General features: G+C 41.6%; 1 protein-coding gene across 1 annotated transcript; it reads left to right on the top strand.

The window, feature by feature from the left end:
- The first annotated feature begins 479 nt into the window (after positions 1 to 479).
- mybl1 (v-myb avian myeloblastosis viral oncogene homolog-like 1) lies at positions 480 to 11,946 on the top strand. The gene is made up of 15 exons (XM_041961377.1): positions 480 to 609; positions 3,376 to 3,475; positions 3,760 to 3,831; positions 4,128 to 4,220; positions 4,991 to 5,211; positions 5,302 to 5,503; positions 5,610 to 5,684; positions 6,904 to 7,143; positions 7,231 to 7,623; positions 7,753 to 7,892; positions 8,040 to 8,154; positions 8,296 to 8,412; positions 8,554 to 8,658; positions 9,025 to 9,216; positions 9,741 to 11,946. The coding sequence occupies exons 1-15, from the start codon at positions 587 to 589 to the stop codon at positions 9,864 to 9,866; spliced, it is 2,214 nt and encodes a 737-aa protein (XP_041817311.1). The 5' UTR covers positions 480 to 586; the 3' UTR covers positions 9,867 to 11,946.
- Positions 11,947 to 14,545: the final 2,599 nt, after the last annotated feature.

Below are 14,545 nucleotides of genomic sequence, written 5' to 3'. Positions count from 1 at the left end.
ACCAATGAAGCTTAACACTCTCCACTTCTAACCAATCACCTACGGGCCTCTCCTCATTTTTCTGCCCTATCAGTTTCGAGTACCGACACCTCTTTTCGCAGCCCCATTCCTGACCAATCAGGGGCGAGGCCGCCTGCGCAGAGGGCTGGGCGCGAGAATCGGCGGGATGGACAAAAATCATAACGCCAAATAGAAGTACAGATAAGTAAGTCAGCAACAGCTCGGACAGCGAGCAATGGCAGTAACATGTTAGTCTCCTCTACTGACTATCGGCTTTTTATGTTGCGACATTTCATTTTCGGAAGCAAGCAACAGAAGAGGATATAGTGACGCTTTTCTTTGGAGTTATGTTATCGACAGTGAATAAGGCTTTTTCAGCGAGAGCGTAGTGTAATGGACTGTACATTAGGTTAAGTTAGCTCACTGGCTAGCCGAGTAGTGCTAGCTAGATGCTACCGCGTCTCACAGGAAACGAGCGATGACTGACAGCGATTTCTATGGATAAACTTCTATTAATGTGGGATTTTTATAAAGCTGCCAAACACAGGTTCGTCTTTGAAAAGGTTCAACCATCCTATCGACTGTCATGGACAACGTGAAACCACGCAGGTGGGTGTCAGTAGTATAATAATACGGTGCTGTTTCATTATTCAGTTTGCTGTCTTCTCCAGTCGGCGGTGCTTCAGTGCACCTCTAGTGAAAATAACATAAGATGGGTTTTGGCACCAGTGTTCTGATAACAGAGTGTGGGTATTCATGCATCAAGCTTCATCTTTGACAGCATAGTGAACACTACGTGCACCTGCACAGTCATACTGTAACCGGATACATCTAAGAAAGTTATGCATGGTTAAATTATAGAAACATGCTTTTTTAAACAGTGCTTATACTGTTGTTTTCTGAGTATTGTTGGAAGAATACAAAACAGACCACATCATATTTTTTACTATGCATGGGAGGCGCGCAGCCCATTGTCAAGCAGCAGCTGGCTTGGAAACACATTAACGTTACTTGAAAATGAGAAGTCAGTCAGCTTGGTTGCAATAAACAATTACCTTTTCAATAGTCAGATACTGTTTTCTCTGAATAAATATGAAAGAGAAAAACAGATAAAAAGCTAAGTTAAATCAAATGTTTTTACATTCATTTTTATCAGTTGTTCTTCTTGGATCACTATGTTTCCAAAAGGGCAAGACTTCCTAAAGCCCTTCTTTGTTTTTCAGAAACCCTAGTCTGTGGAAGGTGGCAACCCTAGCCAAAACATCAGATATGTGGGTGTGTGATTAGACTTGATAAGTTTTGACCAAGGCAGCAGCACATTGATTGTTAACATTCAGCAACAGCCAGGTGCACAATAATAAGGATATTTGCAATCAAGTGTTGTCAAGTGTTATGCTTATTTATATTAACAACACACAATTGTGGCTGAAACGATAAACTGATTAGTTAATCAGCATAATAGTGATTGCAATCATTTTCATAATCAATTAATCATTTTAGTCATTCAACAAGCAAAATTGCCAAATATTTGCTTGTTCCAGCCTGTTGAGTGAGAATTTGCATTTCCCATTTGTATCTCAAAGTAAAATTAATATTTGGCTTTTTTGATGGACAAAACAAGCTATATGAAGATGTGATTTTGGGCTGTGGGGTCATTGTGGCTGGCATTTTGCAATATTTTCTGACATTTCTGACTGAAGTGAACATTTCATTAGGAAAAAAAGTTAACCTGTCCATCAACAATAAAATAATTGTTAGCTGCAGCTTTAGTAGTGCTCACATTAACCTTGAGGTAACTGTTTGTTTCTCATCCCCATCACATGCATGTTCACATCTGGAGAAAGATGGTTCGCTCTTTCACAATTAGAGCAGCTCAAAGTTTGATGTCAGGATGCAAATCCTCTATTTTACAATATCCTATTAACTATTTCTGGTTGATATATATTTTACGGATGCAGCGATCTCTGACAATGAATGTCTGGTACGTTGGTGTATTTTAGTGCTTCTGAGGCTTTCAGCTGATACTACAATTGCTCCTTTTACAACTTTTGAAGCACATTTGAATGTTGTATTCTTACTATTCCCAAATTGACAAGTGGATAAATAATGTGTTAAACAAAATGCGAAGAGGTTACATAAGTCTGCCTGTTTTTTTTTTTACTTTTTGAATATCCTGACCGTTAGTGCTTTGCCATTCCCCTGACCACACCCCAGCGCACCGCCTCCTCACACACACTCACACACCTCTGGAGGTGAAAGAGCCTGTTGATGTGGGATCACCCCTTGCCTCCAGCCCCCTCACTCCCCTCCTTCCTGTTCAGCCATAGGTCCAGGCTCACCTCCCCACTTCTCTGTGTTCTGGTGAGGGAGTCAGGGTATGGCAAAAATCAATTACCGTGTTTCCACACCGAAGAAGACATTTCATACGCAGTCTGATACAAGACCCAGGGAAAGCACTCTTTTCCCCGTGTGTGTGGTTAAGTGAGTGCATGTGTCATTAGCGGTCTGCTGTACAATAACAGCTCTTAAGAACGGATAACTTAATTTCCCCTCCATTTATTAAACCTCTCTCCACTACCACAAAGAAAGTGTTGCCCAGCAGCAAGTTTTATGGGAACACAGAAGTACAGTGCTACCTGCCAACTTCTTGTGTCAGTAGAGAGGAATTTTGTGTTCTTGTATGCAGTATGAATACATGTTGTTTCTTTTTTTCCTTTTTATTCTGACAAAGTGTGTCAAAAAAAATCCCCCAAAAACTGGTGGTCCTCTAAATCTCTAAAGTGCTGTTGTACTCGTACATTGTTATTTTGTCTCATATTGAAACCAACCAGTCTGAAAAACTTATTTTTTGATTATATCTCCATATAGAACATCTCCATTGTTAAACATTCTGTATTTATCTCATTGTTTGTTTACTTATTCCCTTATTGTTTATTTGAATCACCAAAGTCTGTACACAAAATCTATGTTTTTGTGTTTCCTTTCATTTTACTGTCTTGTTTGTTTTGACTGTGAAATAGAAAGAGTGCTCAACTATTACCAGTGAATTTACTTGGTAACTTAGATCATAAATGTCAGGTGCTAATACTGGTCACAGTGACTATATTCTCACATTTTTCCTTGCAAAGAGCTTTGCATTTTGCATTTGCATGGATTTTTGTGACTAATCAGGGTATAGTTTTACTAAATCTTTGAAATACATTAGGGACTGATACTGGAGCCTGCATTAGAAATTTCCAAGCAATGCCATATTCATCACTACTCAGGCTTACAGACATTGCTCCTGTAAAGAACATGTTTTGCTGTATTTTGGCTCCGTCAGTAAAATCTGCTCTTCTTTTACTCCCTTTCCACACTTCCCTTGTGCATTTTTAGCAATGATGAGGATGAAGATCTACTCTCCACAGACCCAGAGAGTAAAGAGAAGAGCAAGGATAAAAAGATCCTGTGCAAAGTAAAATGGTCCCGAGATGAGGTGAGTTGATCAGACGCACATGTGAGGTCTGGATTTAAGGTGTTTTTTGGGTTATTTTAATGAGTGAAATGTGGACTGTGTACTGCATGAGACTTGCATTTTATATTCTTGCAAATAAGAAGGTGTTCAAGTGTGTGTCCCACACATCTTAGGGGAATCTTAATGTTAATCACTGCTGTTCTTTCGTTCAGTAATGCCATGAAAGTAGACAGCTTGTTAATGTAGATAAAGTTTCTCTGAAGGGATTTTCTCTCTGTGCCTCCTTTTTCCTCCTCTCCTCTCAGGATGAAAAGCTGAAAAAACTTGTAGAGCAGCATGGAACAGACTCCTGGAAATTAATCGCTAACTTTTTTCCAGTAAGTATGTGATGTAATGTGTCTGCATTGTGTAATAAGAATATGGCGAGTAGTATCTTTCTGCTTTATGCCATACTGCTCGATCTTTTTCCATTCTACCAGTTAATGATCGTCCAAATCGTTTAGTAATCACATAATTAACATCATTCCTCAATCGGATGCTTTTGACGGTGATGGTAAGTCATGGGTGCAGTGGCTGGAGAGACAGATGTATTCACAGCTGTCAGGAGTAGGTGTAACTGCGAGGTAGTGGTGTGGTGTAATGAGGTGTTGTGCTTTGTGTGGCTCTGTCACAGGGGAGGACAGATGGCCAGTGTCAGCACCGCTGGCAGAAGGTGCTCAACCCTGAGCTGGTGAAAGGACCCTGGACAAAAGAAGAGGATCAAAAGGTAAGAGGAGCTGGGAGTTTCCTGTTCTGGATAGACAGAGACATGATAAAATAGGTAAATGATAGGGGAGACAGAAGGAAACTGTGTGGAGAGCAGCTTAGCCACAGTGATAGAACATAATACCACACAAATGCTCAATATGCATTGTATTCTTTACCTTTAGCCCAACAAGGCTATGCGCATGCGCAAGCTCATGTCCCGCTAAAACTTCCTTTGCTGTAGCTTTTTTTTCTTCATTTTTGCAAAGGAAATGCTCCACCACGTCATCCCTAATAAAACACAGGCTTTCCAAGTCACACGTTTGGAGCTCAGGCCTTCTTTGTGCAGAGTAAAGCTCTAATATCTTGAACAATGTGTTCCTTAAATGGTTCACGATTCTTCAAGAATGTCAAGAATGGTGTCTCATTCCTCCATCTTGGCATCATAACAGAAACACAGACCTATCAGCAACAGCGTGGGCTGCCAATGACGACATCACAGCATTTTTCAACCTTGACAGAAACAGCCAAACAAGCATTGGTGCTGCTGTTACAGGCAGAGCTTTCTGAACACTGGCCCTGCTGTTGGCTATAAATGGGACAAGCAGACAGATGTAACTTCCCTCTTTATACAAGCTTGTAGTTTGAATGAATCCATTTAGGGCCTCACTCTTTTCACAAAATATGACAGAGAACACCACCAGAATATGCAGCAGTGTTTAGATTAGAATTTCCTGTTTTAGAAATAAAAACTGTCTACTATATATCCCTCCTTTGGTGATGTTCGTGCAGGTTATTGACCTGGTACACAAATATGGCCCCAAGCGATGGTCCGTGATTGCCAAGCACCTTCAGGGGAGGATTGGAAAGCAGTGCCGTGAACGGTGGCACAACCACCTTAACCCAGAGGTGAAGAAGTCTTCATGGACTCAGGAAGAGGACCGAATCATCTACGAGGCCCACAAACGGCTTGGCAACCGCTGGGCAGAGATCTCCAAGCTTCTTCCTGGACGGTAATACAATCTTGTGTTCACATTGCATATCTCCATTTCCTATTTGGTTCATGAACTGGATAAATGCTGAACTGATGTTCTCCCAAACAGGACGGACAACTCCATCAAGAACCACTGGAACTCCACCATGAGGAGGAAGGTGGAGCATGAGGGATACCTGCAAGACGGCTGCAAGAGTTTCACTTCTTCTCACGCTGGAGTGAAGAGACGCCACCACAGGCCGTGTCCTCCGACTCCAACAGAGCCACAGCACTGTGATCACAGTCCCCTGCCTATATTGGGACCAAACCAGGTCTACTTGCCTTCCAGACTCCACACAATATGGTGTTTGATTTCTTTTATTTCTTGTCTTTATTGATATATTGATTTTAATTTCAAATATAATATCTGTATTTTAGATGGGAGGATATCCTTATGATCCTCAGAATGGGCACCTGATGGACAGTCTTCCCAATAGTTCAGACTTCATACTGGTGAGTCTTTGTGCATTTTTCTGCATGCCAGTGGGAACAACTTGCACATTCTTTATTTTCTGGACTTTCTGTAGTTATCCTTGTGACTGCTAACTCTGGACTTCAAATCAAACACTTGAATGTCCTGTTATTTTCAACATTCAATAACAAATAAAAGGTGGTAAATCTCAACAGCTCCAAAAAACATTTTATGTGTGAATCTTTTTTTTGTCTGGGTTTTCTTAACTTCGTCCTTTCCTCCTGTCCTCTCGACCTCTCCTCCCTGACGTTTGTTTATTTCAGCCATCCTGCCTGGATGATCCTGACAGAGAGCAAAGAATTAAGGAGCTTGAGCTGCTGCTTATGTCAGCAGAGAATGAAGTCCAACGACAAGTGCAGTGCAGAGGTCCATGTGTAAGAACACACTCCGAACGTGTGTTTGCATACTTAGACAGAATAGCCTGCGTGTTTGTAGCTCACATACACTGTAAAAAGTTCTAAAACAGTCATTTTTAATATTAAATGTATCATTTAATTTAATTCAACAATAAGTCTTAAAATCAAATCAAAGTGAGATAAAGAGAGAATATTATGAATTTTCTTGAGCCACGGTTTATTTTCTACATCTTACACAGAAAATTCCTAAATTCAATCTGCTCAGTGGACTTTTCCTTTCTTTAATGAAAAGAAGATTTTAAGACTTGAGACTATATGACTTTTTGCAGTGTGTACATGTGTAAACAACAATGGCACACATGTATGTGTGTCCGTAGCCTGATTTGCTGTAGTGTTGCTATAGTAACTACCTTCCCCATCTTGCTACTCATTCAGACTGGCCTGAAGCTGTGCTTGGTAGCCGCCTTATCCCACCCCCCACCATTACCATCGTTTCAAACATGAACCCGCTCCTTCATCTCCTCCAGCCCTCACCCCCATGCCCACGCTCAGCCAGCAGTTTGAACCAAGCACCCTCCTCTGTCTCTCCTGTTCCTGTTCTGTCTCTCCCCGACACTGTTTTCACATTTATTTCACTCCATTCGTGTGATGTGTCATTCTTCACACTTCATATTGAATGCTTTAATGGTGAATATTGGCCTGATATGTTGTGTCACAGATCATTTCAAAATGGATGCAGATTTAGAAAATTTTCCTCAACATCCAGCAGTCTCACACCATTACATCTGATCTGCTGCAGGAGTCAGAGATCTAACACCAATTTTCTCTCATCCTGCCCCCTCAGAGTCTGGAGCAGTACTCCGCCTGGTCCGACAGCGTGTCAGATGACACACTGACCACAAGTAGCAGCAGCCTAGAGGACCAGGCAGAGAAAAGGTCCTGGAGGGGCCCTGACATCCCCCAGGGACCTCCACCACAGCTTCATGTCTCTCCCAGCAAGTTCCTGGCTATAGAGGCCAGCACTGTGCTCTCTACTCTGCAGACCATACCAGAGTTTGCAGAGACCATGGAGCTCATTGACTCAGTGAGTAACAGAAGGAGCACAACAGAAAACAGTCTCAGTATGGATTTATTGACCAAAAGTTATGAATGTATTAAAGATCTACTGTAGATGTGTTTGGCTCTGCAGGACCCTGTTGTATGGAGCGACATGGCCAGTTTCGACTTGTCAGAGACAGCGACACCACCAAGACACAACCAGGCAGGCTACACCAGTCTCCTGCAAGAGAGAACGATTGACAATTCAATGGGCTACACAGTCAACTTTCCGACTGCCATTTCTGGTGGTGACAAGAACTGTGCTCCATTTGGTCTGGGCAGTGTCACCTCCCTGACTCCTATCAACTCATCCAAACCTTCCCAGGCATCCATTGGGAGGAAGAGGAGAAGAGAGAGGGGGGAACCGTCTCCTTTGTGTGACAGAACCTGCTCCTCTTTCTTGGAAAATATCTCAAATTCTCCCAAGAAAACGCCAACAAAATCACTGCCGTTCACCCCGTCACGAGTAAATGAAATTTGGTTTTTCTTTTCACACACACCCTAATCCCCATCTCAGCCTAACTGCTTCCTCATAGATGTGCTGAGGTTGCGGTTGGTCATGCGGCTAACATGCCTTGTCTGTTTGTTTCCCCAGTTCTGCAACATATCAGGGGCGGAGCATCTGAGTCTGGATAACCCCGCCCTCACATCAACTCCTGTGTGTGGCCAAAGGTGTCTCCTCAGCACGCCGCTCCAAAAAGAGAGCACACCTAAGCACCAGAAAGAGAATGATGGGTAAATGAATAAAACAAAAGCACAAGAGCTGGTACAAATGCCAGAAGCTTGCTGTGCTTCGTGGGAAATTTCCACAAAAATCGCTAATCTTAATTTCATCAGATTGTAAGGAGTACACATGTATAACATTTTCTGTCACCTTTCTAGTTCGCGGACCCCCAAATTCCGTAAAGCCGTCATGATTCCAACCCCGAGGACGCCGACGCCCTTCAAAAATGCTTTGGCTGCCCAGGAGAAAATGCATGGGCCACTGAAGATGGAGGTAAGAAGCCGAATGTGCCTGTGTGCATTTTACCTGTGTGTTTTCACGCTTTTATCTGCGATAAACTTTTCTTAATATGCACAGTATATGGCGGGGTGATCTTGTGGTTATATTTGCGTGTATGTGTTTGTGTTTTTACAGCCACAGCCACTGGCATATCTAGAGGAAGACATCCGAGAAGTTCTGAAGCAGGAGACTGGAGCAGACATCTTTAACAGAGCAGACGTCCAGCCAGACTACAGAGCGTGGAAACACAGTGTATGTGTAGCATGCACACTTTCTTCATTACTGAAATATACTAGTGAGCTCAATCCTAGTACTTATACAAAACTGCATAGCTCTGCTCAAGATGGAATAAGAGGATTTACAGTTATATATAACCTTGTCTTTTGATTTCAGATTGATGGCCCAGCAAGAAAGGTGCGTAAGTCTCTTGTGCTGGACCCCTGGGGCAAAGACTGCCTAAATGTCCAACTCTTCCAAGAGCAGCTCAACAATGCACAAGTGAGTTACGATGCTGGTTCAGATCTTGTAGCTAGATGAGAGAAATAGGTCAGTAACTACAACTGATATGCACAAGAGTTGGGCTCGCAACCTCAAAAAGCTACTACATGGCTAACAATAGTGAGGTGTGGTTGTTTTTGGAAACTCTCGCATGTGAAAGTGCAAACAGTTCATGTATAAATGTAGTGTTGAAAACACTTGTATGCTCAGTTTCTGAATCAATTAACATCATCAATAAACTGGTGAGTGTTTAGCTTTTGCAACAATTGGCAAAGTAAAAAGCAGACTTCCCTTTAAAATGCTACTTACTACAAAGTAAGTGCAGCTTCATAATTTATTCTCCATTTATTAAACATCACGTTGCAGGTGCCAGATGAAAGTCTGCTGACGAACTCTTCACTGATCACCCCGATCCCTGAGCAGGAGGAGTGCAGTCGCTCTTCGACTTCTGGCCGAGAGGAGCCCTCATTAGTCCCTGTTCATCCTCATCGCTTTACTAGCCCCCGGATGAAGAAGCTTCTTGCCTCCCACAAAGCACCAAAACACGCCACTGTCCAGGTATGTAGAGTAGTTTAACCAACTAAAACCACTGATGAGATGACTTGAATAAAATATTTTTCACACTGATTTTCCCTTTGTTGTTTGTGATAGGGGCCCTGTGGAGGTTCAGAATTTCCGTTTTCATTTAGCGTTGCTGACCAAAACACATCCTTGATTTCAAACAGACATGTTAAAAGTGTCTCCTTCCTTACATAACATTTGCAAAGCTCAGTCATTTCACATGCTGCATTGTTTATATCTGTGTTTACTAGCTTGTAGTCTTCTTTCCTGCATTGGTGCACTGCAGCGTACTACTGCCACCTGTAAATCAGTGGAATAGTGTGAAACCAAACAAACAAAACAGGAGCCACACATCAAAAATCTGCTCCATGGCTCTACTAGAGGTCAAAACCCCCACAGGGAACCTTTATTAGCAACTATTAAGATACACATAATATGATAAGCTTCCTAGACGATGTTTTGCAAAATTAACCATTAGCTATTTTGAAACCATTAGTAATCACTGGTTGCCTTCTCTGCAGGTGAGTGAGTGGGAAGCAGTGGTTTATGGGAAGACAGAAGACCAGCTGATCATGACAGAACAGGCCCGTCAGTACCTGAACCCTTACCCGTCGTCTGGCTCTACCTCGAGGGCCCTTGTGCTTTAAAGCCGTCCCCTCACTGTGCAGGCAACACTACAACACCCGTCCGACAACTGACACCTCCACTGAATCCTGTAAGAGACAATCCAGTGAAGACAAATGATTTTATTTTTCTGTTGAAGCAGAAATGCACTGCCAAGGACGTCCACGAAAAGGCACGCCTGCTGGTATTGTTTTCAACACATTTCCAGGACACTGCCCAAGTAATGTCACAATACCAGAACTTTAAACTTTGATACAAGATTAGTATAAAAAACAAAACACAATACCTCTTTCGATAACACGGCAAAAAGGAAAAAAGTCCTTTTTTTAATTTAAACCTCCACATAGTGCTGGTACAGAAAAAGTCAGTGAACACAGACCAACACATTTGCATTACTGTTAATAGTAATGGTTAAGGACTTCCGATACTATCAAACGTTTAAACACATGGCATCAAAAAAGTATCCATACTTTTGATAACCTTGTGCCCAAGTAGTTTCTTATTCATAGGTTTGTTCTGCTTGTATTTTCCTTCAAATACTCACAACCTGGCAACATAAACAGTTTTGTACAGATATGAAAAGGCTAGATTTTTTTTCCTGCACTAGTCAGTAATTTTGAAACAACCTGCACATACAGGCTGTAGAAATAGTGTTTATAACTAGCAGTGGCTGCTTCTGAGTTTTATATTGTTAATATATTGTTTAAATGACAAGAAAGACATTTTATAATGTAACGCTACTCATTGTGTATCTCCTCCAGCTTGTTTTTGCTAAACTGCCCCATTGCTGTTATCAGATAAAAACCACATACATGCAAAATGTGTAGCTTTTATTGGGCACCCATGCATTCTTTTAAATCACACCATGGGTTTTTAACCAGACACATACAGCACAGAATATAATGTTAACAAACGCTTTGATTATCAGCGAGACAAAAATTCGTTTTCGTGGTTTTTTGTGACAGCAGTGTTACGTTGCTGAATGCCGATCCATGGTGATGTGAAGTTTTTGAGGATGGACATAAGAAGCTGTCAGTATTGCACTACTGAGTTGATTTTGCTGCTGAGAAAGGAGCAGTGTTTTTAAGGGCAAACTGGATAGCACTTGTGATGGTATCTTTTTTAACAACACAATGTTTCCTTTCCAAGGCCATAGTGTCCGTCGAGACATCAGTTGAATGTATTTCGTTGCAATGTACACGTGTAAGAACCTCAAAAATGGAAGGGTACCTTAATGTTTATTTCTATTTGTTTTATTTATTATCTGACAGCTCTAAAGCCTAGATATTAATATAAATCGGACACCATGAGTTTTTAAGAGGTTTAACTTTGCTGACAAAACAGCCTAAAAACCCTCACTTGCTCTAAAGCAGTTCTCTCTGTCATAGGGAATGAATGGTCACCATTGCTTTGGTCAGTCGTTTCGGTGTGTCACGTTTCATGCTGACCAGTTTTCATATCAGTGTTCCACAACAAGCATTTGGTCGAGAAGGATTTACTCTTTATGTGAAGGCTGTAGGTTTTATTTATTTAATGTCTACTAATTTATTTATTTCTAAAAAGGAAAAAAAAACTTTTAAGAGAAATTATTGAAGAATTTTATTGTCTTTTCTCTTTCAAAGTCAGGATTGGGCTACCATTCAGTTTCATTACTCCAAGTTAGAAGAACATGCACTGCCACTAATTTAATATGTTAATTATTCGTCCTGATCAGGCAAGATCTAGCAAATAATCATTGTGTAGTTGTGTCTGTGATCTTGTAACATGTACAGTAGGTAGGACAATTTTTATCCCTTTGATTCGAATGTGCTCTTTGCTGTTAGATAGCAGACTCCATCTCCGACCTCTAATCATAGACAAATTGCACTTTTTACTCATCATTTAATTTTAAAATGTTCATTCTGATGATGTAGCTCTTGTCCTTATTTTTATTTGATTTTTTTTTTGTGTGTGCGTGAGGGTATGTGTGTGTGTTAGACTGTTGTCTGCTTGTTTTGTAATGAATGCTGACATTAAGATCTTGCTGCTTGATTTAAACATGTTCTTTTCTCCTGTTCTGCTGCAGATGTGTGTTTAGATACACTACATTAAAGCCTTACATCAGTTTTTTTTTTTTTTAAAGACAGATAGTTCTGGGCAAAAAACACAGCTAACACAGACTGTCCTATTACTACAAGATCCAAATTTGATCTCTGCAGCAGGAAGTGTCTCAGTAACCTTGTATCCTGCTGAAATGCCCTTGCGCAAGACCCCAAACCCCTACCTGCTCACTCATTATTTGACACTGCTAAGAACAAAATGTTAAAAATGTAATGTAAATATGCACAAATCTGGGTGTGATTCTAAAGAAATGTACTGCACTGTGCTTCTGCGCTAACAGGCTGATTCATGTCATTTTTTAACCGTCCTGAAACAAAACTTTTATAATCTGCTGAAGTAACACTACAGCTATAAATGGTCTTCTTCGTATAATCGGCATTAGTGGATCCAGTATTAGTTATAATCTGGATTATCCTGCATTAAGCATTTGAGTGAGAAAAAGAAGGGAATCTTGTCAGGGAGATCAAGTGGAAAGATCAGGAGTATACAGTACACAACTCTAAAACAGAAAGTAGACTAACATCCACATAAGACATTTGTATTTGAATCTGGTGGCTGAGATGTGTCTAAACTGTATATAATTGTGTTATATGTTCTGTTTGTTGGTTTGACTTGTGTTTGTACATTCCATTTGTTCAGTCCAAGTTGATATGTTTGTACGTTAACAGCATTTGGCCATGTAACATCATAGGTTTTGAGGGAATTAAGTACAAATACAGGATAGAAGCAGCTGTTATATACTACTGTAGTTATGCATGAGCAATACACGAGATGCTGGAGTTTGCTTTAACTGACGAGGTGAATCACAGATGTAACACTCGCTCTATATTTTGTAGCATTTTCAGTTGAAATCATAACCAAGGTACCATAGAAATCCTGCCAACTGTCTTTGTAACTGTGTACTTAATTTGGAAAAATAAATGCATATGTTGCATGACATCTATGGCATTTTAGATTTTGTGTGTTTCCATTTTTCCATGGTTTTGATATTGAGGGGAGCTTTCATGTCTCTGCCAAGTGGCCCTGTACAAATTAGAGTAGGTTACATGGTATTTCCCACGTAATAAAGATTTCTGATGCTCCTTTAGTTTTTCTGACATGCTCACAGCAGGCATAGCAACCTCTTGAGCTCCTGCCAGAAGCTGATTCCTTGAAAGCTATTTTCCCCAAGAAAATGGCTTTCAAGGAAATGTAAATCCTCCACCTTTAATCTTGTTTTGTCACTTTTCCCCAGGTGGAGTTGACAGCCGTGCAGGTGAACTGCTGGGGTCTGGGGATTTACAGCTGATAGAGTGCTTTAAGCTGTGTATGTATATGTTGGGATGCTGTCAACTTGGCCTGGGGTCCAGGGACACGAGCCCCCTCCACCAGAACAAGAGGCCTCTCCACAGGGTCAGCTGCAGGCCCTAAAGGGGCCCACTCACCCATGACTTAATGCCCCCGGGCTCCTTTGTCCACGGGGCTGTTGGTTTTACAGGCCCATTCACTCAATTGCCCCCCAAATCGAGGGAGGCAAAGAATGTGACGACTTGCCTTATGCTGAAGGAGCAGCAATGCACACGCATATAAACAATATGCACATGAACACACGGGCACCGCATGCACGCCATGTCCACTTAATCAATCTGTCCTCCCTTCGCTCTTGTTCTTGTACAAGGGGGTCTTTTGTTCTTGTTTGACCCACACCAAGAGCTGAAAGATGTCAGGGACCTTTTGCCTCTTAATTGGTTATTGGCAGTAGCGCCTCCACCTTATGCTTCATGCATGTATGTAAGGGAAGTAATTCTTAAGACTGTAGTGAGTTATTAACATGCAGACAAATACCTGTTGTATACAGACTGGACTTGTTAGATGCGCAAAGCTATCGTTGTGAGATGATTTAAAGTGAATCATATTTTCCCTCTTTTTATTTGAATACACTCGAAAACTATGTGCGGCAGCCATTTTTATATGCAGTACAGGTCCAGTACCCTGCAGTTCTTGAGTTTGCTATTATTGGACATTACGTAATGCGTGTTTGTGTGTCTGTTCAGTTTTCACCCCCACCTTGCACACTTAAGATATGACACAGAGCCTGCAGGCGTCCCAACAAATCTACCCAGCCCTCTTCCTCTGAGCACACACCCAAAAGCAAGTGTACCAACACACACACACACACACACTCACTGTTTGCCTTTGTGTATGCTAGACAGCAGATGGCAGCCCATTATTGGGCCGACAGAGCAGTCATCTGGCAGGCACCCTGTTACCCCTCCCCTCCCTCATATCCCATTCCCCCCCCCCCCCGAAGACACCCAGCACAACACAGCAAGGATAGGGCACTTTTAGGCGGGAGAGTCCACAGCCCTCGGTTTGTGTGTGTATGTGCATTAAAATTGGACCCTGGCCTTTCCGCCCTATATAGGTCACTTTTTCCACTTGTGTGTGTCAGCGCTGTGTGAGGTAAGTCAGGCTCAACACTGGACTTGGGAGCTGCCATGTTTGAGGCAACGCCTACAGTGGAGGATTTACTGTAGCATAAAAATGAAAGCAAATTATATCCACACACCATGTGACCATATCTGAATTTGAATGAATGACTTCCAACCACGTACAAGTGAGC

This window comes from Chelmon rostratus, chromosome 20, assembly GCF_017976325.1.
Source record: "Chelmon rostratus isolate fCheRos1 chromosome 20, fCheRos1.pri, whole genome shotgun sequence".
Lineage (NCBI taxonomy): Eukaryota > Metazoa > Chordata > Actinopteri > Chaetodontiformes > Chaetodontidae > Chelmon > Chelmon rostratus.
This window is presented reverse-complemented; position numbering and strand designations above follow the sequence as displayed.

What these genes read in the sequence shown, in the direction of transcription:
- mybl1 (XM_041961377.1), top strand. Translation starts at nt 587, where the DNA reads ATGGACAACGTGAAACCACGCAG. An exon ending in CACCAGAAAGAGAATGATGG is followed by an intron (nt 7,893 to 8,039) that starts GTAAATGAATAA and finishes TCACCTTTCTAG; the next exon opens with TTCGCGGACCCCCAAATTCC. An exon ending in ACAGAGCGTGGAAACACAGT is followed by an intron (nt 8,413 to 8,553) that starts GTATGTGTAGCA and finishes TTTTGATTTCAG; the next exon opens with ATTGATGGCCCAGCAAGAAA.